The sequence below is a fragment of the Mastomys coucha genome, unplaced genomic scaffold (genome assembly GCF_008632895.1).
Source record: "Mastomys coucha isolate ucsf_1 unplaced genomic scaffold, UCSF_Mcou_1 pScaffold1, whole genome shotgun sequence".
NCBI lineage: Eukaryota > Metazoa > Chordata > Mammalia > Rodentia > Muridae > Mastomys > Mastomys coucha.
Window position 1 is genome coordinate 14,914,440 of NW_022196891.1, and position 26,074 is coordinate 14,940,513.

Consider the following 26,074-nt stretch of genomic DNA (forward strand, 5'->3'; position numbering starts at 1 on the left):
CTGTGTGCCTCCTGGGACTCCCCTGTGTGCCTCCTGGGACTCCCCTGTGTGCCTCCTGGGACTCCCCTCCTTCAGGGTTGTTGTTCCTTCCTTCTCTTTGCTTTGCTTTTTTCTTTCTTTCCTTCTCTCTCTCTCTTTCTTTCTTTCTTTTTTGAGATTTGCTTTGAGACTTAGTACAGATTTAGTATTTATAAAATTTGATGTTAAAATGAAAGCAGGTGTGTTTTTGGCTATCCACGTGTGCACATGAGGAGCATGTGCATGTGAAGCCCCGTTGTGACGTGTTAGAGGGTTGGGCAGTTCCACAGACTGAGTTGGCCCCACATCACAGGGCACAGGCAGAACCCTGGTCGCACACGCGAGTCTGTTGCTAGCAGGGGTTGTCGTGCGGGTCACGGTCCTGTATCCTGTATATGCTTGTCATGGATAACACTGTGGATTCAAAGTTTGGCTGGCTGGCTCAGTCAGTTTATCTGAGGCAATCAGGCTTTCTAGTAGGGTCTTTTAAAAATTGTGCCTTTTCCGGTTTCTCTCTCTGTTCTCAGCTCTTTGCAGTTTGTACTTCAGCTGTGTTGTTGGGGTAGACATTGTCTCTGCAGTCACTTACTCTTCTACCCCTCTTTGTGCTTTTCCTCGTGTTGCTTGGTTTTAAGTGCTATTTGATTCTTATAAACAGCATATGGTTTTGTTTCATTTATGTAAGTCTGTGCAGGGTCTGGGCTGTAGCTCAGTAGTAGAACACTTGGCTAGCACAGCAAGCCTTAATCTCAAGTACTGGTAAAAGGAGTAAATTGTAAAATTTCTGTCTTTTAATAGATGAGCGATACCCAGCCACACTCATCACAGCTACTGAACTTTAAGCTTATGTGTACCATCTACTCCATGATTTTTTTATAAAAAATCTATTTCTATGTCTCCCATCCCCATATCTTCCATTTGTCTGGTCAAACCCATCCCCTCAGTTAATATTAGTCTAAGAAGTTTCTTATGTTGCTGTTTTTCCAGTGATTTACTTAATTTTTAAGGCGTCAGTTCTTAGGGCTTGAGCGTGTGCTTCTGGTAGAGCGTGCAGAGTGTCTCTGGCCTCCTGCAGACCTATGCTTGGAGCATGGTGCTCCGGTCATGTTCTTCTCTATTAGAGACTGCACCTCCATTTCCAGAGGTGCCTCGTGGGTCTTCTCAGCAGAGATGTTAGTTCATGATAGCAGTCCTATGTGCCTGTATGTGAAGAACAGCATTACCAGCTAAAATACTAATTTTATATAAAAATTTCTTAATGTTTCATGCAAATTCACGTGTGAAAACTTACTCCTTTAGTCACTGTGAAGTGTCACCTGATTCTCAGCATCACTCACCATTGTTTTGCTTCACTTTTAGCTGGCAGCCGGTCAAGTTCCCCTGGGAAGCTTTTGGGAAGTGGATGTGGAGGACTTACTGGGGGTTCCTCAAGAGGCCCACCGGTAACACCATCTTCAGAAAAACGAAGCAAGATCCCCAGGAGTCAGGGATGTAGCCGAGAAACAAGTCCTAACCGGATTGGATTAGGTAAGGATCTCCAGGAGACTTGAAACCCCGCTCCAGCATGGCTGTAATCTTGGTTATGACGCAGTCGCTGTCTGACACAGAAAGCGGAGCTCTGCTCTTGAGCTCAGGAAATTACTTCAGCTGTACTTAAAACTAGGCACTACGTGCGCTATACAGATTACACTGAGATTTCATTAGAGTCAAAAACTGTGTGGAACTTAATGTTTAATATCCCAACAGCTGTGGGACTGTATCACTAACAAAGGACTAGCATTGGAAAACTTAGAGTTCCTTTCCTAACTAGAATCTGTCACTCTTCATTTTCCTTCTATTGGAGTCATTCTAGACATTAACATATATTAACTTTCAAAAGCATTTCAGGGTCCCTCTTTTTATTTTGATCTCTTACACTGAAATAATTTGACATAATTTTGTGGAAACATAAAAGCTAGAGATTGCTGAACACCAGTCTACATTAGTGTTAGTGTTGACTTTCTGTATATAGCGGGTAGATACGAATGTACTCAGTGCCTTACAGATATCCAACACATATGCTCCCTCTCAATGTAAAAGTCTTTCCGAATATAATTTATATAATCAAAGCCACTATTTATTGATGTACATAATTTTACTGTGTATCTGTCAGCTTCGTTTAGTACATGTTTATTACTTTAGAATTAGAGTACTGTAACTTTAGCTTTTCTTGTTGGCTTAGTTTTCATACCCATTGCTTTTCCTCAGCCTTTTTTTTTTTACTTGACTGTTCACCTTTTTTAGACCCCAGAACTAGAAGATAATTAAATAGACTTAGCGTCTCACATCCAAACCCTTCTAGTCTGTTGGGAAAGGGTGGGGATGTGAAAGTGACTGTATACGGTGGCAGGTGCTCATCAGAATGGAGGCTCTCTTCTCTGTGTCCACTTGCTCCTCCTAGATCTCCTCCTAACAGAGGTGTCCCAGAATACATCCTACTTGAAGTCAAGGGAAAGATACTCTGTCAAAGAGAAAAGTAGTCCCAGAAGCAGCTGGGCAGGGACTCATGGGGTGGAGGTCAAGGGCAGCCAGACTGGTTGGGCTTAGGCAGGGGCAGAGGGTAGGGAGAGGAAAACATTTGATTTGAACTCACTTTCCAGGAGGAAATGGCTGGATTGTCGCAACCCATCTGCTTTTGCCTCCAGCTTTGTTAGGAAGACATTTTAAGTCTAGGTGTGAGTCGTCTGCTGTCTTTTCCATTGTTGATTTCTGAAGTTCATGGAAGTCGTATGTTTGCAATGCATTCTACTATTACATCTGAACATGGCCTGTCCTGCTTAGGACACGTAAATGTTTACCAAAGGTGCAGTTACTCTTCTTGTTTCTGTGACAAAACACCTACTAAGGCAGCTTCGGGGAGGACAGGCTTTTTTTGGATCTCGTTGTAGGGTGTAGTCCCTCATGTCAGGGAGGCCTGAGGCAGGAGTGGAGGCAGCTGCTCACACTGTATGTTCTGTCAAAGATGAAAGAGATGGACGCTGGCATTCAGCTCACTCTTAGTTCAGGACCCCAGTCTACAGCATCGGCCTTCCTACCCCGGTTACCCTGCCTAGAAACCTTCCCTTATAGACATACCTAAAGGGAAGCCTCCTTGGTGACCTGCCCTGTCCACCTGATAATCTGTTGCCCACCTTCATGGTAACAACCATTCGTGGTCCTCTTGAAATTAGGGAATGCTGCAGTTTCAGCAGTCTAGTGTAACTGACTCTAGAGCCTGCTCTTCCACGGTCCTTATCTGACAGTCTGTTGTGTACAGTAGAAAAAGGAGCATTTTCTGAGCTTTCAATGTCTTGAAACATCAGTAAAGGAATTTGTTTCCTTTCAAAGAGCTCTTATTTGATGTTGTTGGTTTGTTTTTTTTTTTAATATTTTTATTTTTTAGAAACAGGGTCCTATGTAGTCCAGGCTAGCCTAGAATTTAAGAGATTTGCCTACTTTTATCTCCCAGGAGCTGGGAACATATTACCATGTCTGTTTTCAGTATTATTTTGAAGGAACCTATTCCCTTGGTGCTTATGAATGCAACAAGTAGTGTTAAAGTTTTACAATCATACATAAAGTTCTGATTGAAGGTGTTTTATTTCTGCTCATTTTAAGAACACAAATACATGAACAAAATGTCCTTTTATGCTTATCCATTTATAAGGTGGTAGGTGTTCCCCGTTTTTATGTAATTGTCTGTTGTGATCATTGAGTTTATACTAGGTATGTATTTGTGTATTTAATCATTTGCTTGGCTGTTTAGCAGTTTTAAGTACAAATATTCAAAAGAGGATGGCATGTTTCAAGACTTTCCTATAACCCCCAGTCACTCACCTCAGCAATTTTAACGGCCGCTACACTAGGCTTAGAGTTTACAGTAGAAGCGAATTCCAAGGCTAGGAAGATGGTTCCATGGTAAAGCTGCCAGCTACACAAGCCTGATGGCACAGATCACCAGAACCTGTATAAAAACGAGATGTAGGAGTGCATGCCTGTAATCCCACACTCCCAGTGCCAGGTGGAAGGCAGGGAAAGAGTGGTCTACAAGCTCACAACTCAGGGACAGAAACAAGAGAGCCCCTGTCCAGCGAGGTGGAAACTAAGGACCCTCCTTAGCCTACATGTGTTCTGTCTACCACCCTCCCCCCCACCAATTCTGGTGGTAACCTACAAATTACTCCTTTTTTGTCTTAAATACATTTAACTAAATTTTCATTTCTTGTTATAGAAATGCCAGGGCTCTTATTTGACATCTAAGATGTTTTACGTTTTGTTTATGTTGGCCTAGAACTCAGTGTAGCTCACGAGGCCTAGTTATAGTCTTTTCCCAGCCTTCCTGGAGCTGGGATTGCCGGTGCCACACTCAACTGCCACTTAAAACTTACTAAGTAAAAAGCATGTAACTGGATAATCAAGAAACAAAGCTCTTTTTGCTCTCGCTCCCGTCCATCCCCACGGTGCTCCGCCTCCAGTCATCCCACCACCCCCTTTTCCCCCTTATCCCTCCATAAGCTAAACAGTTCCTAACTCCCAAACAACTAGGGAAGCACATTTATAAATTGTTCCCCTTAGGTGTCTCTTAAAGACTTCAGTGATGTGAGAACACGCACAGCGTCGTTACTGCTGGTCAGCACTTGCCTCTGGTGTGCTCCTGTGCATCGATGCAGACACTGGAAAAACCATTTCACACTTTGCAAACTATATTGTGTGTTATATATTGTAAATGTCTTATGATTTTCTGCTTAAAAAATATTTTTGGAAGATTAAAGTTAATTAAATGATTTCTTTTAACTATAAAACTAGGTCACCGGGACATGAAAATGTCTAGAGAAGACACTTTAGCTTACATTAATTTTCATTAGTCCTGTCTCCTTTTTGCCTTTGCTGTGCATTCTCATTGGGCCCTTTCTTAAAAGGGAGAAGTAAGGTTGGAGAGATAACTCAACAGTTAAGAGTATGAAGTCTTGCTGAAGGCTGGAGCTCAGTTGTAGGGACCCACAGAAGAGAGCTCACAATCACCCCTAAGTCCAGCCCAGTTGGAGCTGAGGCTCTGTTGTAGCTTCTGCAGGGATTGCGCCACCTAAAATACACTCCTGCAGACATGTACAAATACACATAAATAAAAATGAAAGTACATTTCTTTTTTTAAGGCAAAAGTTAGGATCACCCTTAACACTATGATATAGGGTGTGGAGTCTTATCCGGAAATACAGAACAAGTGGTTTTTCTAAGCTCTGCCAGCATTTCAGACAGGCTTTTCTGACTGTGTTTAAGGAAGATGAAGTCTATCTCATTGCCGGTCTCTCTTACACCTCCCCCATGCCATCATCTCACCTAGGATGTTTGCTGTGAGCACATACTAACAAGACAAGCTGACTTTACACTCTCGATAGACAGATTGTAGATGGATGGATGAGTAGGTGGGTGCATGGGTGGATTAATGGAGATTATATGAGTGAGTTTTAACCACTTAATCTATAAAACTAATTTTTCTGTACTTACTTTAGATCTTTCTGTAGATTAGCCTTGGAACTAATGGTGTAAGTGGGTGTTTTTTCTCTTGTGGCTTAAATTACCCAACACTTGACATATTACTCTTACCACAAAATGCCCTTTAATGGGATTTGGAGCATTTATGGGAAGATTTCTGACAAAACAGTGGACAGAACTCCTTTTTTCTATGTGTCACATCATAAAGGAACCCATGAACATGGTAGGTGAATGAATTCTCTGGGAGAAACACCAATAGGCTATGGCTTGTCAAGAAGTTTGTGTGAGCATTGTTCCATAGCACAGCTGTTTAATCTTGTTAGTGGTCTCTGTTGTCTTCATAAAACAGGCCTGCTCCAGAGAGAGCACGTGTTTTCATTTTTACAGCATCTCTATGAACTTCACAATGGGTGGGTTCTGGGTAAAGTTAGGGTGTAGCTCACTGGGTTCTGGATAAAGTTAGGGTGTAGTTCACTGAGTTTGCATTTATATGAAAACTGCCTGGTTTGGAATAGACAGTAGAAAAGGTCAGGATTACCTTGTATGTTGTCTGGCAAGCAACTCCAAAGTGCATATGTGTGCATTGTCCCCGATGTCTTTCTCATATAAATGATGTGATTCTTTTTTATTCCTTAATTTCATGTTGGGAAGACGAGAACCAGGGAGGTCAGGTTCCTAGTCCAGTGAGGCAGCTGGCATCTGTAGAGGTCTCTGCGGCTTAGGTGCTTTAACCTCTAAAGCTAAGCAGCCCTGCTGTGAGCATCTAAGAATGTCCTGTATGTTGGTCAGCACAGCTTGGCACCTGGTATTCTTGCTCTCTTTATAGGACCTGTGTAGAATATTACAGGAATTGCTGACTAAATAATCACCAGTACTGTGAGTGCAAACCTCAATTTTTCTGTGTCATTTTGTTAGAATTGAGAATTTTCTAGTGAGGCCCTTGAAAGAGATCATTCAGATTCTATCCCTGTATCATCACATTTCCCGACCTGTAGACTGTCAAGCATCTGAGCATCTCTTACAAGCTCTTGGGGTCTGGCTTCACCCCAGCATGAAGTTATTGTGCACACACTAGGCTGGCTTCATTTCTCACTTGCACACTCTTTATTGGAGAGTTCCATGACTCTGGTTAATGAGGTGTTCTTGTCATAGTTAGCTATAAATCTTTGCTCTGAAACAATAGACAGTGTTCGTTGTGATAGAGAAGACATGCTTGTTTTCATAAAGAGAATCAAGCTCGTTCATTTCCACAGTCTCAAGCCATTTCTCCCTAGTTTAGAAGCACTTGACCTCCGAGGATGAGATGTCTCTGGCAGTCGTGATGTTAGGTGCCCCTCTGCCCACATCAGTAAGCAGTGTTTCTAAAGAGTGTTTTACTTGTAACTTATTTCTCTTTCTTCAGGTTGACAAGCCAGCTATCACAGTCTCTCTGAGCTTCACAGCCAAAATATTAGACAGTAGATTACTGTCCGTACAGCTTCGTCATACAGTCTTAATGTTTCAGCGTTTAGGAATAATAAACTGTCCAGAGGCAATCATAATAGAATTCCCATTCCAAGGCCAGTAGAGGAATCTTCTTAGCTAAATAATGGGCACCCAGTCCTGATTCTGCATCTGTTGTTTTGTATGTGGAATATCTCCGTCCTGACTGTGGGCAGGCTTTCCAGCTAGATTTGCGTGGTCACTTCTCTGTAGAGCAGGCTACCCTGGGAAAAAGTGAGCCATCTTCTTTTTGTTAGGGAGGTTTGTAGACCTCAAGACCAGAGTCTTTATTCTTACTGTTCATCCAAACTAAGTGGCCTTTAGGGAAGCCAGGTGCCATGAAAACAACTTTGGTGTCCTGAGCTCTCATTGAGAGCCCTGCCACAGCTTCAGACACTGATTGTCCTGAGCTCTTATTGAGAGGCCTGCCACAGCTTCAGACACTGATTGTCCTGAGCTCTCATTGAGAGGCCTGCCACAGCTTCAGACACTGATTGTCCTGAGCTCTCATTGAGAGGCCTGCCACAGCTTCAGACACTGATTGTCCTGAGCTCTTATTGAGAGCCCTGCCACAGCTTCAGACACTGATTGTCCTGAGCTCTCATTGAGAGGCCTGCCACAGCTTCAGACACTGATGTTTCTGACATACTTTGGATCTTATATTGGATGCCAGGCTGGCCTTTGGGAAGAGTTCATTTCTCACATTTAAGTGTAATTTCACCTTACGGTTTAAATCTACAGCCTTCTGAGGGACAGGCCCTCCTGTCAGTGAGATCTCTTCATGGGCAGGTGACCCCATACTTCCTATCAGAGACAATGTCATAATTACATTTAAGCAAATGTGACTGATGCTTGTGAGATTTTCTGTCTTCATTAAATTTGTTCACCTTCTCTGAAACCCCTCATGCTGCACGCTAGCACGGAGCAGCCGTATCCCCCGACCCAGCATGAGTCAGGGGTGCAGCCGCGATACCAGCCGTGAGAGCAGCCGCGATACAAGCCCCGCTCGGGGCTTCGCACCGCTCGGTGAGTACCCGTAGGCGCTGTGCAGGGGCTCCCAGTGCTTGTGCAGCCACTGCTGGGTGGAATGACCGCTTCCCTCTGCTGCCCCGTGATCCTGTCTTCTCTCTTCCCTCTTCCTCAGTCACCCTTGTTGTCCCCTGCATGCAAAAACCTTAGCAACTACAGTTTTCACATGTTAGAGGCAGAAACACCATTTCACTTTGCCATGGCCATTTCTGGTCCCTTGTCCCTGGGCAAAGCCCACTGTGTTAGCTTCTAACTTAAGGCCAAACTTAGCTGAAGTGAATGGCTGCCTGCATGTCAAGTGAACTCAGAACTTACACTTAGTCATCAAATTTCTGCTTTTCCTTTGTTTTTACTAAAGATTAATTTATATAAGGATTTTTTGGTATTAAGAACGGAACCAGGGCATCAAGCTTTAAGGGTGCTAGCCACATCTGCCAAGCCCAGTAGATATTATTCAAAGGGAGAACAGAAGTATAATTTTAGAACATTTTGGAAGTTAAATGAGTTTTTTTATTCTCCAGCAGTTATTTTTCAGTTGCTTGGCATGTGTGATATCATCAGGGTGTATATTGTACTCTTAATGAATATAAGTTATCTTGTAATTAGACCTAGATCTGAATCATCCTCATTCCCAGTGATGCAGGGTCTTCAGCAGTCTGTGATTTTTTTATTTTTTTTTCACTATAAGTCACTCAGCTGATCTTTTCATTCTGTACGCGTTGCTCCAAGGGAGAGGCAGTAGTGGGTGGAAGCAGGAGGCTTGGCTCCTGCTCATGCCAGGGATGGAAGTCAACACGTGGGCTCTGAAAACAGATTCCAGATGCCTTCTAGACAGCTCTCTCACCTAGGGCTCCTTCTAAGTTCTCAGCCAGTGTCCTGTCCCTCGGGCGGCGGCTTTCCCTGTGTGTATCAGGTTTGCTGCAGTGCCCTGGAGCTTTGGGTCAGCAGTGAGATTCACTTTGTTTCTTCCCCTGAATGAACTGGTGATTTTTTTCCTTTTAAATTCAGACTCTACACCTTGTATGTCTTGACTCACTGCTTTACCTTTCAAACACCCCTTTCCATGAGCAAGCAGTTCCCTCTGTGGGTGATTCTATCTGTTAGAAGCAGGTCAGCACTTTTCTTGGTGGCTGATATTTTACACTGTCTGTGGACGGAGCCCGGAATTCTGCATGCTGTCTATGGATCGGGCAAGGAGGGCTGAATTCTTTGTACCTAGATTAAACCCCGAGTAATTGTTTGCTCTTTGGGTAAACAGATCTCTCAGGTGTCTTGGTGACATCCCAGAATATTGCTTTGTGTGGTTCCTGTTGCCTAAGGCAGAAGCTGTGGCTCCAAGTGCACTTGGACTTTATCGGCTGCTAATCTGCTGCAGTCAGGCCAGTAGGAAGGATTGTTTGTGCTAAGTTTTTAAACCGTGCCTTTTAACCTCCTTGGGTTAAATCTGTTCCGCAAGCTTGTGTCCAAGGAGTAACAAAAAGCACCATTTGAAGCATCAGCTGGCAGACGTGCCCTCAGTCCCTGCTCACACCGAGGAACAAGCTACCCTTAGCCTCAGTCCCTGCTCACACCGAGCAACGGCCACCCTTAGCCTCAGTCCCTGCTCACACCGAGGAACGAGCACCCTTGTCACCAGCCTCCAAGTCCGACCGAACAGCCCATACTTAAGCTGCAGAACCAGGCATGGTTTGGATTCGAAACCTGCCTCGTTCAAAAGCAGTTCTGATGAGTGTCTCTCATCGCTCGGCAGTTTGCTAAAGTGAGGTCTCTTCCCGAGTTAGATGCAGAGCAGAGGGCACAACCTGAAGTGCTGGTTTCCAGACTTGAAGATAGGACCCGGGGATTCCGAGGGGCTTCCCAGAGAGTGGCTGTCCTGGGGGAGCTTGCTGTGTATCCCTGAACACTTCCTGTCCCTTGTTGGTTTCCATAATCACTTCCATCAGTAATTGTATTTCAGTGAATTCAGAACTCTCTCTGCCTCTGTGGAGAATTGGTTCCAGGGTTGCCTGCAGATGTGGATGTCCATTTTGTAAAATGTTGGAGTATTAACACACAGCCTTGCTCCCCACGCCTCCTGCCCATACGTTTAAACTGTCAATGGATTATTTATAATATGAAACCCAATGTGAATGTTAGGCACATGGGGTTGTGCTATGCTCTTTAGAGATAATGACAGAAGGCGTATTCATGATTGACAGGCGTGGATAGGTTACAGCTGTGGACAGGTTGCCAGCTGTATCTGTCTTTTAAGTGTGTAGCACTCTGTTGAAGCACCTTGAGAGTCTGAGAGCTAAGTGAAGTTACAGACTGTGGAGTCTCCTCTCCCAGCCAGGCTTTGACACAGTCAGGCTGAGTGTACACTTGGGAATTCCACAGAGGAGTCATTACACACCAGACATACTATGGAGTATTGTATTCAGACCACAGAAATATGTTTTAAGAAACCTACACACAGATCAAGTATTGCTTAAAACCATGTGCAGTGTAAGCTGTCAAGATACAGTGCTTGTGCGCTAGCTAAGAACTTCGCAGTTCACTCTGGTCACAACAAAACGTTAACCAGCCTCCTCGTCCAGGAAAGTGGTAAGTCTTGCTTTAGCTACATCAGCTCAATGTTTTATGTGTGAATCTTCCAAAAAGAAGATCCCCTCTCTCACCTTTTTAATGTCTAGCGGCTAAAATTTGCTTAGGAGGTAATGTTTGCATTTTAATATTACATCTGCCATGGGGTATATATTTTATAAAGTGACATGGGAGCTTAGAAATAAAATTTTATTGGCATTAGAGTTTTTGATGCTTTATGACTAAATGTGTGAGTTTTAATATGTGCAGAATAACGGAAGGGAGTAAGGGGTTTCGCCTTGCTGTGATTTGGCTGAGCACGTGGCTATTCTATGATACAGCACCAAGGGAACAAGCATCTCCTGTTCTTCTCACTAGACGAGTGGCTCAATATTATATGGACCTATGACATTAGCATTTCAGACCAATTTCTTATTTTATAATTATTTTTCAAAGTTACTCTCCACAAGGACAGAATTTAACATCCATTTCCTCGGATTGATGACTTCATACACACATTACAAATAGTTGTTCAAAAAATATCCTAAATATAGGTTTCCTCTTGATCTTCTCTACTGCCCCAGTGCTAATCCTGTCACCAGCACTGCTGTGTGCTAGCACTGCTGTGTATTTAACATTCTTCCTATCAGACAAGAGGTAGGTACTGGCGAGAGAAGCAGGTTTGGTATATTACCAAGGGCCACAGCTGTGGGCAAACCAGGCCTGCCACTTGTGTTTCTGAAATGGTGCTTATACTCCTGCAGCTGTGTCTCCAAGGAAGTCCTCCACACGCACTGCCTGTGGACTCCCCACAGTTAAATAAGTACACTAGTAACCTAGCGTATTTGTGTAGTAGACACTAAGCCTTTGCACTGGGCAGAACACAGTTGTTGAGCCCCTTGCTATCCCATGGCTTTCAGTTGAGATAACATTATGAACCTCTCTGCTTTTGTTTTTGGTGCATGGTGGCATATGCATCACATACCAGTGACTCATCTCGTGAGCTGAGTTAACAGGCCATCCTCTCGCTGTCCACCCCGGGTTCAGATGGTGCTCTGACTCCTCATACTCTTCATGTGGCTTATTTCCAGAATGGCTGATAGAAGCTTCGTGGTGTGAATCTAAACCTGGAGTCCGAGTCCGTCAGTGCGTCCTAGTACGAAGCACTGTAATGAGTGCCTCTGTCATGCCTGTGTGTGTATGAGCTGTGTGAGGCCAGCGGCCACCATGCAGTAAGGGGCCAGTCCTGCTGTCCATTCATACCCAGCACCATTTTTTCATGAGAAACGCGGCCTCGGTGGTAGCAGCCCTGCATTTCCTTGGTACTCGTGTGTTAACCCTGTGGGTGTTGCCGTTCCTTTACCTGCAGCCTCTCGACGTCATTCCAGGTCCACTAGTGCTCTCTCCACTGCTGAATCTGGTGGGCAGTCAGGTGAACAAGTGCTAACTGCATGACTCCGCCTCTCCATCCATCCTCCCACCCCATGGCCACCTCCGTTGTCATCGTGTCAGCCAGTGCTTGGCATGTGTGTGCCTCATGTTTGCCCTCCTGTGTTGTTCTTTTTTTGAGTTGTTGAATGTTTATGGTTCTGTTCATAGCTTGATGCTTGACCGCCTGCTTTAGCATTGGTTCTCTAGCATTCATCTTTACATTGAAACAAAAATCAGGGAAGTACTTCTTTACTCACGCCTCCTCCCCAAGAAGAGAACAACCCAGAATAGGAATCACTAATTCTCCCACGAGAATGGGGGATTGCTATCACCCAGCAGTCATTTATCTCCCCAGTCCTCCCTCCAGTACACATTCAGATGCTAAGTTAGTTGTATTAGTGTCAGGCCCCAGTTATATTCAGGTATCACTTCCACATACCTCGGATTACAGCATACATAATTTCACACATGAAAATAAATATATTGCCCTGAAAGCTTTATAGAAAAGCACGATTAAGATCCAGGCCATACACAGACCAGAGCTTGGTCCCATTGCCTGTAATCGCCAAACTGTCTGTCTCAGCTTCATTTAACATACCAAACCTACTGGCTGCAGGTGCAGAGAGGAAATGTCTAAAGATGCATCCATATGCCACCTTAACTGGCGTCATTTCCATACACTGACAGCCGCTAACAGCTAGTTCCTCAACGGAGTCAGCACGCTCTACTAATCCATGTACTGTTGACAGTGCCGAGGCTTACCTGTTTATCAAGCGAATTACTTACCCTTTGGTTCTTCTAAACGAAGGCAGCTGCATGTTTTCACCATGTAGGCTCTGACTGAGTGTGTCCCCCTAAGGATTAGGGGGCCAGACTGAAGGCACAGTCCTCTGTACCCATCCCTCGGAAAACAGCTTTATCATAGGATTGGAACAGTGAGCATGGACCACAGGGGTTTGCCTGGTGAAAACAGAAAGCCTGCCATGCTTAGATGGAGACCAGCATGTCCCCTTTAGATTGCAGTTCACATTGCCTCCTCTATCCGATGACTGACAGTCACTGTGTGTGGCAAAGCTGTACGCATCTGGGAAGCTCTGAATATTTGCTTTATGATTATAAGGTTTAATTTTCTGTCTAAAAAGATTCAGTATTATCCCTGGAATAAGAATTGCTGGCATGAAATCTACTTGTGTTCTTTTTGGTTTTGTTTTTTTTTAATTTTTGTTTGTTTTTAAGACTTTATGTTTATGCTGGGTAACTTTTCAATGGCTTTTACTGAATTACTCATTTCGTTACTCATAAATTCCCTGCTATCTACCCTTTTTTAATGGAAAAAAAAAAAGTGAGCCAAAATTACTCACAAGGCAGCATGCACATAACCCTTAATTCTGTCCCTGCTTCATACTCTAACCAGCGAGCATTCATGTAGGTATGAGTTGACTGTCCATGGTCTTTGCAATTCGTGTAGCAATAGTAGCTCACCTCCAAAACTTCATGAAGTAAGATGACATTTGTAATCATCAGCAAGTGCATTAAAAAAGGGGATAGTATGACATACAATTGTTTTTCTTTATTAAAAAAATTTGTGACTGTGTATGAATCTTTTGACTAGCAGTGTTTAAATTATGTTCCCTGCCTGTGGTGGTAGAAGGGTAAATTGTTTTTGAAATTGATATTTTTAAAAATATTTAGCTAAATAATACTTTATTTTATAGTTCATCAGTTTTGTAGATGATGTCTTTTTTTCTGTCCAAAAGCTTAAATCTATCATTTCATAAGTCAGTTCTTAGGGCTCACTAAGCAGGTAAAGGCTGCCGAGCCCGACAGCCTGAATTCATTATCTGAGACCCACACAGTGGAGAGAGAACTGACTTCTGTAAGCTGTCCTCTGACTTCCATAGCAACATAGCCCCTCCCGTAAAACAATCAACAAATTAAAATCTAAGAAGAAAGACCAATTCCTGTAAAATACTACATTCCATCTTATCCCATGCTGCCTTGCTGATGTGTGGCTAAGGCAGAGATTTACTTTTCCTGGTCTAAACTCTGTTTCCCTCATTAACTCAGAAAGGAGATACTTTTTTAATCTTCACATTTAAGCATCAGAATTTTGATTAGTAAACTTTTCGTCAACAGATGGTGAGTCCTCCCTAGAATGTATAACTCTACAGGCTTTCTCCTGCTGGGGCTTCAGTCTCTAGCGCTGTTTAAGTAAAGCTGGTCAGCTGGCTTAATGGGACCTTAAAAAGAAAGTCTTGGTTTACCTTGTTGAAGACCAGCCCTAGGGCACTAGAGATATGGCTCTGTGGTTATGAGCGCTTACTGCTCCTCAGGAGAACCCACCTTGAGTTGCCAGCACCTGTGTTAGGCAGCCTTTCACTCCGGCTCCAGGGCATCTGGCACCCTTTTCTGGCCTTTGAGCACATGTGTGACATACACTCACACACACGCACGCATGCACACACGCACACACGCATACTCACAAATAAAAAAGGTTTTAAATAAGAACTTTAAAGTAATTGCTTAAATTGCAAAAATTTATCTTAAGTTTTTGGATTCCTTCTGCTTTTTCTGTATAAAATTTATCATTCAAAAATCCTTAAAGGGACTCAGTAAAATTTATACTGATGATATTTAGGTGATTAATGTTCTAAAAAGGAGGCACTAGTTTTTTGTGGTGTTTATTAGATAATTTTAGTAAATTTAAACAATAACATTAGCTCTTAATAATAGCACTAAGGAAAATTAAGGTCAATTTAATAATTTATTTCAGATTTTTACTTTACATCACTTTGCATTAAATCTTGTTTCACAGACCATGAAGCTTGCTTATGTTGAACAAACATCAAGGGCACTTTCCTTTAACAAGTAAAACTAAATAGATTAAAAGATTCAACCCAGATCCCTGCTTCCTTCTATCATAAGTTCTATCATCTGTCCTAAGCCCATTCAGGGACATAATGTCTAGAACAGGCTCCACTTAAAGAATCAAAATACAAAGAAGGAAAAGCCAGAGCTGTGACCCATTAGTGTTAAATGTGAGTACCTTAGGCCCTCCCCACTGGCAGGCAAGCCCCGTGCAGTTCAGACTGGCTAGGGAGTGTTGGTGTGTCTGTCTTTAGTGGGAGGAGCCAGGACTCCTCGCAGGGGACTGAGAAGATGTAAGTAGACTGACATGTTCTGTTTTTTTTTTTTTTCTGAATAGATCGGTTTGGGCTGGGCCAGTCCGGACGGATCCCCGGTTCTGTGAACGCCATGCGAGTCTTGAGTACCAGCACCGACCTGGAAGCCGCAGTGGCTGATGCTCTGGTAAGGGGCCCGGGGAGGATGGAGTCACAGTTGCTCATCTGGATATTCTGGCTTAACAGAAAGTTGCCCTCAAATCAGGTGACTAAGTTGTCTTCTGCTCTCTTCTTCCAAAGTGCGTGAGTAGGGCTGGGACGATGGCTCAGCCATCAAAGTGTAGGTAAGGGTGAGGGCCCGAGTTCAGATGCCAGGCCCAGGGGTGACTGCCTGTATTCCCAGCATTCCACAGGCAGAAATGGGGTCCTCTGAGCCAGCTGGCCAGCGAGACTACACACTAGTAGGACTCTGTGGGATCTCGAGAGAAACCCTGGCTCAAGCGAGGAAGGTTAGGGCAGTCAGGGAAGACCCCTGGTGAGTGCTCACAAACCACATACACATTCACAGGAGAGAAAGAAGAGTTATGGAAAGCTTATTATTTTTTCCTCTCACCCTTTTTAGAACACGTAGTCAAACTGGCCTTCCAAGAAACAGCAGCGTCAGGAGCCTGACCCAAGCTTCTGGGTGTTCAGGAAATCTTGATGGCATCGGGCTTCCCACATGTCATCTAGCTCTCACTTTTGTTTGCTGTATATCATAGCTTCTCTTCCCACACTATTTCCTGTTTTCCATCCCGTTGCCTCTGTTGCTTTACAGGCTTTGATAACAGCCTACGTGTATGATTGTAGCAGTGGACCATAGGGTCTGACACCTGAAACATATTTATTCTGTTATATGATTCTGACTTAGGAGAGCCACCCATACCCCAAACGGATAAACTTAGTATTTGAGAAAAATAGCAGAGATTGGGGAACTAGCTAATAAAACACTTGTTATGGAAGCACAAGGACCCAGGTTAAACCCCAGGTTAAACCCATGTAAAAAGCACCATGTGTGGTGGTGCGCCCTAGTCATCCCAGTGCCAGAGAGACGGAATGGCTGATGTCTTGGGCTTGCTGGTCAGCCTGTCTCAAAACAAGGTCAACAGCATCTAAGGAATGGCACCTCAGTTTGACCTCCCCCCATACACACACACACAGAAAATTTTCCTAAATGTTAAGATTTAGTCTCTAAAGTTGTAAAGCACGGGGTGGGGAGGGGTTGCATGTTAATTATAATATTCGGGGAAAAGAAACCGTCAGGTGCACATGGTTCCATCGGTCTGTGGCACACAAACGTTCCTGTTGGGTCAGTTTGTGCTGACCTTGCCTCCTGGCTAGCAGAAAGAGTCTCACACGCCTATGTCATGTGTCCTGCATTTGAAATACATGCTGTTCAAAATGGTGTCATTGGTGCCCTACTCACTGCCGTTCTAAGATGTATTCTCTTGTTAGGAAACAGGCACACCTAACAACACTACCCTGCTTTGCAGTGTGAGGTTTTGAATTTCGCCTGTGCCACCTGGTCAGTGCTTGCTGCTCTGCGGCTCCCGTAGACGCTGCTCTGCGGCTCCCGTAGACGCTGCTCTGGGCACTGCATCCCCGCTTTGTTTGCTCCTCACAGTGAGGTTCTTTCCTTAGCGTGCACCTGAGAGGAAGCTGTCAGCCACTCTCAGAGACTTTCTGCTCAGCAGCAGCCTGGCCAGCCTACTCAGCAGCCGTATGTGCAGAAGGACTTTTTTCTGGCAGGTACTGGAGTATGCAGTACTGCTCTAACCATGGTTTTAACCTGAGTCGAGAGCTGGGACAGAATCAGTGAGGCTTTTTTCAAGTCAGAGCATTCTGAACGTGCCTTTGATTTATTCAGACACCCTAGCAAGTGGTGGCCAGGGGGCTAAGAAGCAGTGCAGTCGAACCCTCAGCTAAAAGGGACTTCCAATTAAAGCAGTTAAAAAAAAAGTTATTTAAAACCCACGAAAGGGACCGTGTGCAATGTTCTACAAGGCAGAGTGGCTCTCTAGAGAGTCAGACCTTTCTGGCTCACTTGAGCTCTCCTCCAGGCCCGAGCTCCTGTCCTGTCCTTGCTGCCCTGGCCCCTTTGTCCACTGTGTCTGGTCTCTCTGAGTGACCTACTTCTGAAGAGGAATGTGCCAGCGTGGTAGGGAATCATTGCCTACGGAATGGGAGCCCCCGGGGTAGGCACATCTCATAGGAACCAACAATGGGTGTGGGAAGTCTCAGCGAGACCTGCCATGAACCAGAGAGCCTGGGACAGATCCAGAAGGGCTAGGACATGCCATTCGGGCCGCGGCCTGCTACAATCTACTCCAAGCCAACTGCTTGCTGACCTGTGTTTTTGGTTTGCTAAGAGATACTGCTGTACACGTTTGTTGCCAGAGAAATCCCCACATATGCTTCTGACGTAATTCTCTATGCTTTCTCCCCACCCTCCCATATTCTCCTGCCTACAGCTGTTAGGAGACACCAGGAGCAAGGTACCCGTGCTTTAACTTTTGTTTACAACTTTTTTTTTCTGTTGCAAGTCTTTTTCTTTTAGAATTTAGTTGAAAGCAGCACAAACTGTAGTTGTAGTTAGAGATTCTGGTCTCGGTGTTCTGGCAAGCGTTCTGACTTCCTGTCACAGCCTTCTGTGAAGTTGCTCTGTTTTTATGTCGCTCTGCTCTCTGTCCTTCCTTTGTTTTATTTTATTACTTCAGTTTGTGTCTATTTTATAATCATAACTTCATGAACAGATCTGTCAACCAACCTTTTCGTATTTTAGGCAATCTGACTTATATGTAAGTGTAAATCATAGGTTATCATCTAAATCAGAAATATTTTTAAAGGTGAAAGGGGATGCTATGAAGAATTTCTGCTGGGACAGAAGGCAGTACTGTCCCGAGCAAGCTGGGATTCAAAATAATTAACATTGTTTGAAAATTAAAACTGTTTGTGTGGCTTGAGCCAGTAACTGCATTTAGGAAACAACCTTACCGTACTAGGTATGGTAACACACTGTCGTATATTCAGAGTGTGAGAGGGGAATGAAGGGGCTGTTGTAGTCTACTTTAAAAGAAACCTTTTCATGTTAAAAACCAAATGATGCTGTTAACTAAAGTGGTTCATACAGTCTGAGACCCTTTTGCATTGAACATCTCCATCCCCAACACTGCATCTGCAAACTTCTTAAGGAAGCATGATTGTTCAAGCAAGGGCATCCACAGACCATGCTTAGGTAGATTGCGCTGCGCTCTGCAGGGACTGCGCATGTGCGCGCAGCTGCAGTGAGTGGGTACTTCGTCCTCCAGAGTTTCACTAAACCATCACAGTAGTCTGCTAAGGCAGGCGTCGTGGTTCCCGTGAGAGGAGTCACCAAGGCAGGAACTGATATAGATGTTCAGCAGGAATACCAGGATTGGCACCAAAGTCCATTGGGCTGAAAAATCAACTTTGCCACCTCCCCTCCCATACATACACACTTTCTACAAGACGACAAATTCTTTCTTCTTTACCAAATTGTGCAACATGTCACTTATACCACCTACCTTGACGCTTCTGTTTTAATTCCCTAATTTGTAAGTATAGAAAGTGTGTGTGTGTGTGTCTTTCTTTTTTGTATTTATCTCTGCATTTAGTTTTTAATGGATAAGTCATGACCAGTTCACCTTTCCACTTCTCCCTTTCCCTGCTCCTCATGGGGCATTTCAGAAGAAGCCTGTGAGAAGGAGGTACGAGCCCTATGGAATGTATTCCGATGATGATGCCAACAGTGATGCCTCAAGCGTGTGCTCTGAGCGCTCATATGGCTCCAGGAATGGCGGCATTCCCCATTATCTGCGGCAGACTGAAGATGTAGCAGAGGTTCTCAACCACTGTGCCAGTTCTAACTGGTCAGAACGGAAAGAGGGGCTCCTGGGCCTGCAGAACTTACTGAAGAGCCAAAGAACACTGAGGTGAGGACACACCTCTCTGTCCCCGTGAGGCTCATCAGAGGCTTTGAGGTGCCTCTGCCATTTATAGAGTCCTTGCAGAGTTCTAGTCACTGGGTCATCCATGTCACCCATGGGAAGACATAGTGCCTGCCACCCAGATGTCTGAAACATGTAGCAAATCCATGGTCATCAGTTAGGCTGCTAGGACATTTGGTTCCTGACAGGTGCACATCTGACAGAAGTATCCTTTAGATGATGCTCCCTGGGGAGTCAGGTACAGAGCCACTGTGAGCTGCTAGGGCTCCAGGATAAAGTGCCGCAAGTGCACGTCTGTAAGCTCATGTGTACAGTGTGGGTGTGTACCACGCAAGTGCACGTCTGTAAGCTCATGTGTACAGTGTGGGTGTGTACCACGCAAGTCCTCAATGAAATAGAGGATTCCCCAATAGCAGCAGCACACTAGCTTTGCAATGATTATTTCTTGTACCTTCCTTTGGTATTTTATACAATATTTAATAACCAAGCATTGCACAGACTAAATAAAGGGATACATTTATACCAAGTTTCATCACATCTCTGTTGCCATTGCCATGCTATTATTTAGTAACTATTTTGAAATAATAAGAGAAATAGCTAGGTATGGTAGTATATGCCTGTAATCTCAGCCCTTGGAATCTGAAGCAGGGGGATCCCTGTTAGTTCAAGGCAATCCTGGACCTACATAGTCAGTTCTGGGCCAGTCTAGACTAGGGAGTGAGAGTCTATCTCTACCCCTCCCCCAAATAGAAGGAAAGAAAAAGGGATGGGGAGATGGAGAGTGAAAGATAAGTCTGTTCATTAAACCTGTTGATATGTCCTTGGTCTTAAGACCAATCTGTTATGCAGATTTTACTCAAATGAGTAAAGAGTGTGTAAGCCATGAAACACACAGTATTACAACCTTTGAGCATTACTTCAAAGAAAGGCAGGGGTTTAGGTTTTTTGTTTGTTTGCTCACTTGTTTGGTTTTTGTTTGTTTTGATGAATAAATTGTGAGCCTGAATAAGCAGGTTTGTGGCCATGGGTGGAAGACCCCCATGTGGTTCATGAGCCCTGTTAACATGACTAGCTGTACCCCTAAGCTTCAATGTCCAGTCTGCCTCTGTCAACCATATTCACCCTTACTCCCATTAACCCATTCTGTCCATGAAGATGATATGAGAGCTTCTGTCATATCCTTCAAGTGCACACACAGGCACCCTGGTGATACATCCGACACAACATGAGTATCATTTGTCATGGCTGTTCTTGAAGTCTTGTTGACTGGTCCACTTTCTGCTGTCATGGTTTTTACTGGGTTCCCCACCCCTTCACCCCGCAATGGCCCTTAAGAACCTGTAGCCCTGATCACCTCTAGATACTGAAGGATCATTGAGGCATCTGGATCTCAGGAGCCTGAAGAAGTGGATTGTTCTGGTGTGACCAGAAAGAGAACAGTTCTTCAGCCTTGATGTGAAAGGGGGACTCAGTTATGCTTCAAGGATGCGAGAAGGCAGGGGACACCAGTGTGCACTGAGGTTTTTCGTGGTCCCAGTGTTAGTGAGGCTGTACAGTCCTCAGCCGTGTGGCAGAGTGCTTATCCTCAGGTCCCAGCAGAATGAAAAGGCACAAGGATGCCACTGTACTTAGAGAAGAGTACAAGTATGTGGTCCAGTGAGATGCACAGCGGATAATGGCACTCACTGCCAACCTGGCAACCTAGTTCAGTCCTAGGGCCCTATGTATAAAAGGAGAGAACTTCCCTCCACAGTTTGTCCACCCATTGTGGGGACACACACACATACACACACACACACATACACACACACATATATAAATAGCTAGCAGGTAGGAAATTGACTTGAGCTGAAGTAAGGGGACTTGGTTCATACCTGTCCACTTCTGGTAGCACTGAGGAGATGGCAATCAAGTCTGTTTCCTCACCCTAGAATGAGACTGAGACTATGCCTTTGAGAGTCTCAACTTCATCGCCAATTAGGAAAGATAATTAATTTGAGATAGCTTTTTAATTACATAACTAAAGATTAGGTAAAGGGTTTTTAATCTAGTTGCACTGGTGACATTACATTTTAAACTCACTTATTTCCATTTTTTTTTCCATTAGTCGAGTAGAATTGAAGAGGCTGTGTGAGATTTTCACACGAATGTTTGCCGACCCTCACAGCAAGGTAACCAGGCCTTTCATATATTCTCTGTGCATGCCTGTACAAACTGATGTAATACACCCCTGAACTGAGAGAGAACTTCCCAACAGTTTGCATTAACATCTTCCAAAGTATAATTCTTGGGGAACTTACGTGACCGTCAATTTCAAATTAAGTGTGCCTCAAATAAGGAATATCATGAAAGGAGTCAGATAGAGTCTTTTATTCCATTAGCAGGAATTTATGTCTGTCTCCTTTTAGCCAAACAGTGTGCTAGGTTCTAAAATATAATATAGCATATTTTAAAAATGTTACAGTAGTAAGAAAATATATATGGTTACTTTTGTATCTCAGGTAGAATTTATTTATATATTTATATATATTTTATACATTTATGTTTTTTATGTATTTATATATTAAATATAGTATCTATTTGTTGCCTTTATTATATAACCAGGTTCAGCTATTTCTCCTGGTGGAGTCTGGCTGGTCCTAAGAACTTGGTAGATGGAATTATGCTAGGCAGTTTAGCCTTCGGGGACACCAACCTTTAAGGACTGCCCTTTCAAGAGGAGACTCCCCCCTCTCCCCAGCCTTTCTCAGAAACCCCACCAGGGGTAGTGTTGAAAGGAGGCCTTTTTTCAAAGTCCCTTGGATTTAACTGTATTTTAAGTAAATATATTATTTGGAAAGAAGCTGGTAAGGGCTAGTGATATCTAAGGAGTGAGAAAATGGAGTAATGATGAGAGAGAGCTAAGGGGTTCAACACCAGATAGATACTAGAGTGTGGGAATGGATAGGAGCTAACTTCATTGTGGACAGGATTGCACCGAGTAAAGGTGGTCTCTGTCAAGTCATATTGGAAAAGAAGCCTGTGATGACCAGAGTCCAGCAGCTTCCGTTTTTCTTCTTTCCTACTCTTGCTTCCTCATAGGAATTGTCCTTGAAGTAGTAAATATCCATCCACCTACCTATTGATTCATTCTTTTACCCATTAGTTCATCCATCCATCCATCCATCCGTATACTCACCTTCCACCTACTTACTTACCTACCTATCCATTCATCTGTCTGCTTACCTGTCCATTCATCTGTTAATCCATCCACCCATCCACCTACTTACCCACCCATTTACCCATCAACCTAGCCCTCTACTCATCCATGTACCCACCCTCCATCCATTCACCTAGTCATTCAGTATTTCTTGAATTGCTTCCATGAGCTAGGGGTGTGGAAAAAGAAGGCAAAACAAGAGCCGCAGGGACCCACAGGGACCAAGCACAGGGTGCTTCTCCTCCCTCTTGTCCCTGCAACAATGCTCACTCTATCAGCCATGAAGGCCTTCCAGAAAGGACAACATCAAAGGCATCAATTTTAAACTACTAAAAGACTGAGTTTAAAGTCCACATAGATAACCAAAGATCTTACCATCAAGTTTCTAATCTATGGAAGTATTAAGAGTGATACAATTTAAACCCTAAGTATAACACAACTGCTAAGAGGTAGACCATAAGGGAAATTATGTTAGATGGTTTCACATTGATGAACTTTCTGTTACCCATTACCTCTAGATTGCTGATTCAGAAGCAGAATGTGAGGATAAAGAAGGAAATTTGTTTCCATCAGAAGGCTCTTGTCCAGTGAGTTGGAGGTCTCAGTTAGTTCATATTCTTAGCTGCCTGAGCAAAGCTAGGAGTGCCCACCTGTCAGAGCTGGCTGACTTCCTCAGCTCTCACTGAGACCCCTCGTGGTGAATAGTTGCTGGGATAAAATTGAGGAGTGTGGGGTGGATGTCCCAGTGCAGCACCAGGGTTGGGAGCCTGGTACCCCTTCCTTCCCTGAGACAGGCTTAGGGATACTCCACTCTGCCCTGTCTTACCTTGAGTGGCAGCAGTAACTACATAGCGGCGTGAGAATTCACTGGAGTTGTCGGAGGCTCCTCTGATAACCCTATGCTTATCATCTGAAATTGGCACACATCAAATTACTTGACAAAAGTCAGTGCTTACAGAAACATGAATAGGGCTTCTACTCATTGACGCCCTGTAATGGTGTGTGTTGGATGCTCGGGAACAAGTCAGAGTAGTACATAACCAGGGCAAGACACCACCGCCCCTCCCATCTCTCTCTGTCTCTTTCTCTCTCAGAAAACTCTCCAGGATTAAACTCTAAAACATTTATTTCTCTCTGTACTGACAGTTATGGGTTTATATTGAGGAAGAAGAGAGTATTTTATCAGTTTGTAGCTTTTTCAGGAAAGGAACTGCATGAAACTGGTATTTGCTGTGGACTAACATGGAATTTGTTTTGTTGCATGGCCTGGTGTGCGGTGGAATTCACAACAGAGAGTAAGTGTCAAGTACTCCCTCCCCACTTCCCTGCCCCGAGCCCGTCTCCCCCCACCCCGCACCCCCTATTCTGCTGGTATTTGCTTCTCAACAAGTGAGCAGTAGTTAACCTGAGTGACACGACTGGCCTAGGCCAGCTGGGGCAGCATTTGAACATTGTCAGGGATGCTGTGGAGGAGGTCCTAGGCCAGCTGGGGCAGCATTTGAACATTGTCAGGGATGCTGTGGAGGAGGTCCTGGAGGCGGGGTGTAAGGTGTTGGCTCTCTCTTGTGCAGGTTTTCAGTATGTTTTTGGAGACCCTCGTGGACTTCATCATCATTCATAAGGATGACTTGCAAGACTGGCTCTTCGTCCTTCTCACACAACTACTGAAGAAAATGGGAGCAGACTTACTTGGATCTGTGCAAGCTAAAGTTCAGAAGGCTCTAGATGTCACCAGGTGAGCACTACACTCTTGCCACGTTACTGCTGTAGGAGTCGTGGCCATAGTTTTAGCCCTTTGTTTTGTTTGTTATTAATGATCTATGCATCTTGTTGGACCATAAGCTGTCCCTAAATTGACAGTTGTGGGGCTAGAGAGGAGGCTCATTGGTGAAGTCCCATGCATGCATGAGGACCTGACTTTAGGTCCCAGCACTCTCTTTGTACCTGTACTCCTAGCAGTGGGGAAGTGGGGGCAGGAGGATGCTCGGGCTTGCTGGTCAGTCAGCCTGACCAAATTGATGATGAGCCTCCTGATTCATCGGGAGTCCTTGGCTCAAAATATTAGATGGCAAGTGATAGAGGACTAATGGTGACTGCTGGTCTCCACGTGCTCTTTGTGTGCACTTTCTGTGTCCGTGTGTGTCGGTGTGTGTGTGTCTGTGTGAGTATACATGTGTATGCATGTGTATGTGTGGATGCATGTTTGTGTGCAGAAATAATTAATACAGAAGTAACTAGTGAATGCACACACATACAGAAACAGACAGCTCCTCAGCACAGAGCTTGAGAACAGTAGCCATCTTTGTAGCTCATCTGGCTTAGAGTGGCTCAGAAACACTCAGGAGCTGTGCTGCTCCACAGAAGCCTGGTGCGTGCTGTGCAGCTGAGGGGCATCAGCATGCCTGGACTAGAAGTGAATGGCCAGTAGCTGAAGATCCTCACAGTGATCTGGCTGATGTGGTAGAACATAGAGGCCGAAGGGTGACTTGTGGATCTCTGAAAAGAACAAGCAAGTGATTCCCAGGCATTCAGAAGCTATTACCATGGCAGTACCTTTCAGAGAACCCAGGGTTCAGACTTGGGACAAACCCCAGGTGTCCTGGGTTTTCACAGGGCACGACTCAGAGGTAACATGGTTTTTTAACAGTGAGAAAGAGAAGCCGTGCTGACTTGCCTAAGGTCACAATTGGTTACCTATTCTCAAACTCAGAGCTGAGGAACTGTTTCTGTATATGTGTGTGCATTCAGTAGTTATTTCTGTATTATTTATTATCTATTTCTGAACACACATATACACACATATGCATACACACACACACACACACACACACACACACACACACGCGCGCGCGCGCGCGCGCGCGAGTTCACACAAAGAGCACATGGAGACCAGCAGTCAACATTAGGCCTTCCTCAATCACTTGCCACACACAAGCACCAGAATTCCTGGCCTTTGCTCTTTTGTCTGCCACTATGATTCCCGGCTGCCCTCTGGGTTTGTACGTCCTCCTGCACCTTCTTGCTCAATTAGCATATGCCCCCGCCTTCACACCTATGCTTGCAGCTCCTGCATGATGAGCTCCTATGTGGGATTTATGCCTCTATACTCCAATGCCAGTTGGTTTCTCAACCTGCTAACCTGTGTAATTTGCACAGATTACCTTCTGATTTTGAAAGAACTAAGAGTAGCATACATGCTACCAGATTCTTCTTCCACCGGGTGATTCGCTTACAGAACTTGGGAGCGATACTGTCCGCCAGTGCCTGGAAGCCTTACAAAGGCTTGGCCAGGGGTTGACTGGGTGCTCTTCTCTGATAGAGGTTTGCAAATACTCATGCAGGTAGATGTGACCTTACTAAAATGTGAATCCAGTATGTTCAGACTTTAGAAAAGGTCAAAAGCAAAGATTTTAGTAGCATCTTTAAAGATGTTTTTGTGACTCCGTAAGGGCCAAATAAAACATGTGTGAGTGAGATTTAGCCCAGAGGTCTCTCAGCTTATATGAATTTATGAATGAAAGATTCATTAAAGTTATTCTTTTGAATGGTGGGAATATGAAGATTATACTCCTAAATTTTGGTGATTAAAGAATACAATTGGGCTGGGCGGTGGTGGCGCACGCCTTTAATCCTAGCACTTGGGAAGCAGAGGCAGGCGGATTTCTTGAGTTCGAGGCCAGCCTGGTCTACAGAGTGAGTTCCAGGACAGCCAG

General features: G+C 44.3%; 1 protein-coding gene across 35 annotated transcripts in view; it reads left to right on the forward strand.

Annotated features, from left to right (window-relative positions):
- Positions 1-26,074, forward strand: part of Clasp1 (cytoplasmic linker associated protein 1) — a 234,636-nt gene that overhangs the window by 152,263 nt on the left and 56,299 nt on the right. For 11 of the 35 annotated variants that reach the window (XM_031380155.1, XM_031380271.1, XM_031380199.1 and 8 more), the window contains 9 exons: positions 1,378-1,545; positions 11,972-12,034; positions 15,239-15,342; positions 17,666-17,689; positions 18,903-19,147; positions 21,270-21,333; positions 22,880-22,948; positions 23,533-23,535; positions 23,933-24,096. In XM_031380155.1, coding sequence (XP_031236015.1) covers positions 1,378-1,545; positions 11,972-12,034; positions 15,239-15,342; positions 17,666-17,689; positions 18,903-19,147; positions 21,270-21,333; positions 22,880-22,948; positions 23,533-23,535; positions 23,933-24,096 — 904 coding nt within the window. Of the gene's footprint in view, positions 1-1,377; positions 1,546-7,929; positions 8,038-11,971; positions 12,035-15,238; positions 15,343-17,665; positions 17,690-18,902; positions 19,148-21,269; positions 21,334-22,879; positions 22,949-23,532; positions 23,536-23,932; positions 24,097-26,074 lie in introns of all 35 variants that reach the window. The other 24 variants (XM_031380324.1, XM_031380278.1, XM_031380307.1 and 21 more) reach the window with 10 other exon arrangements.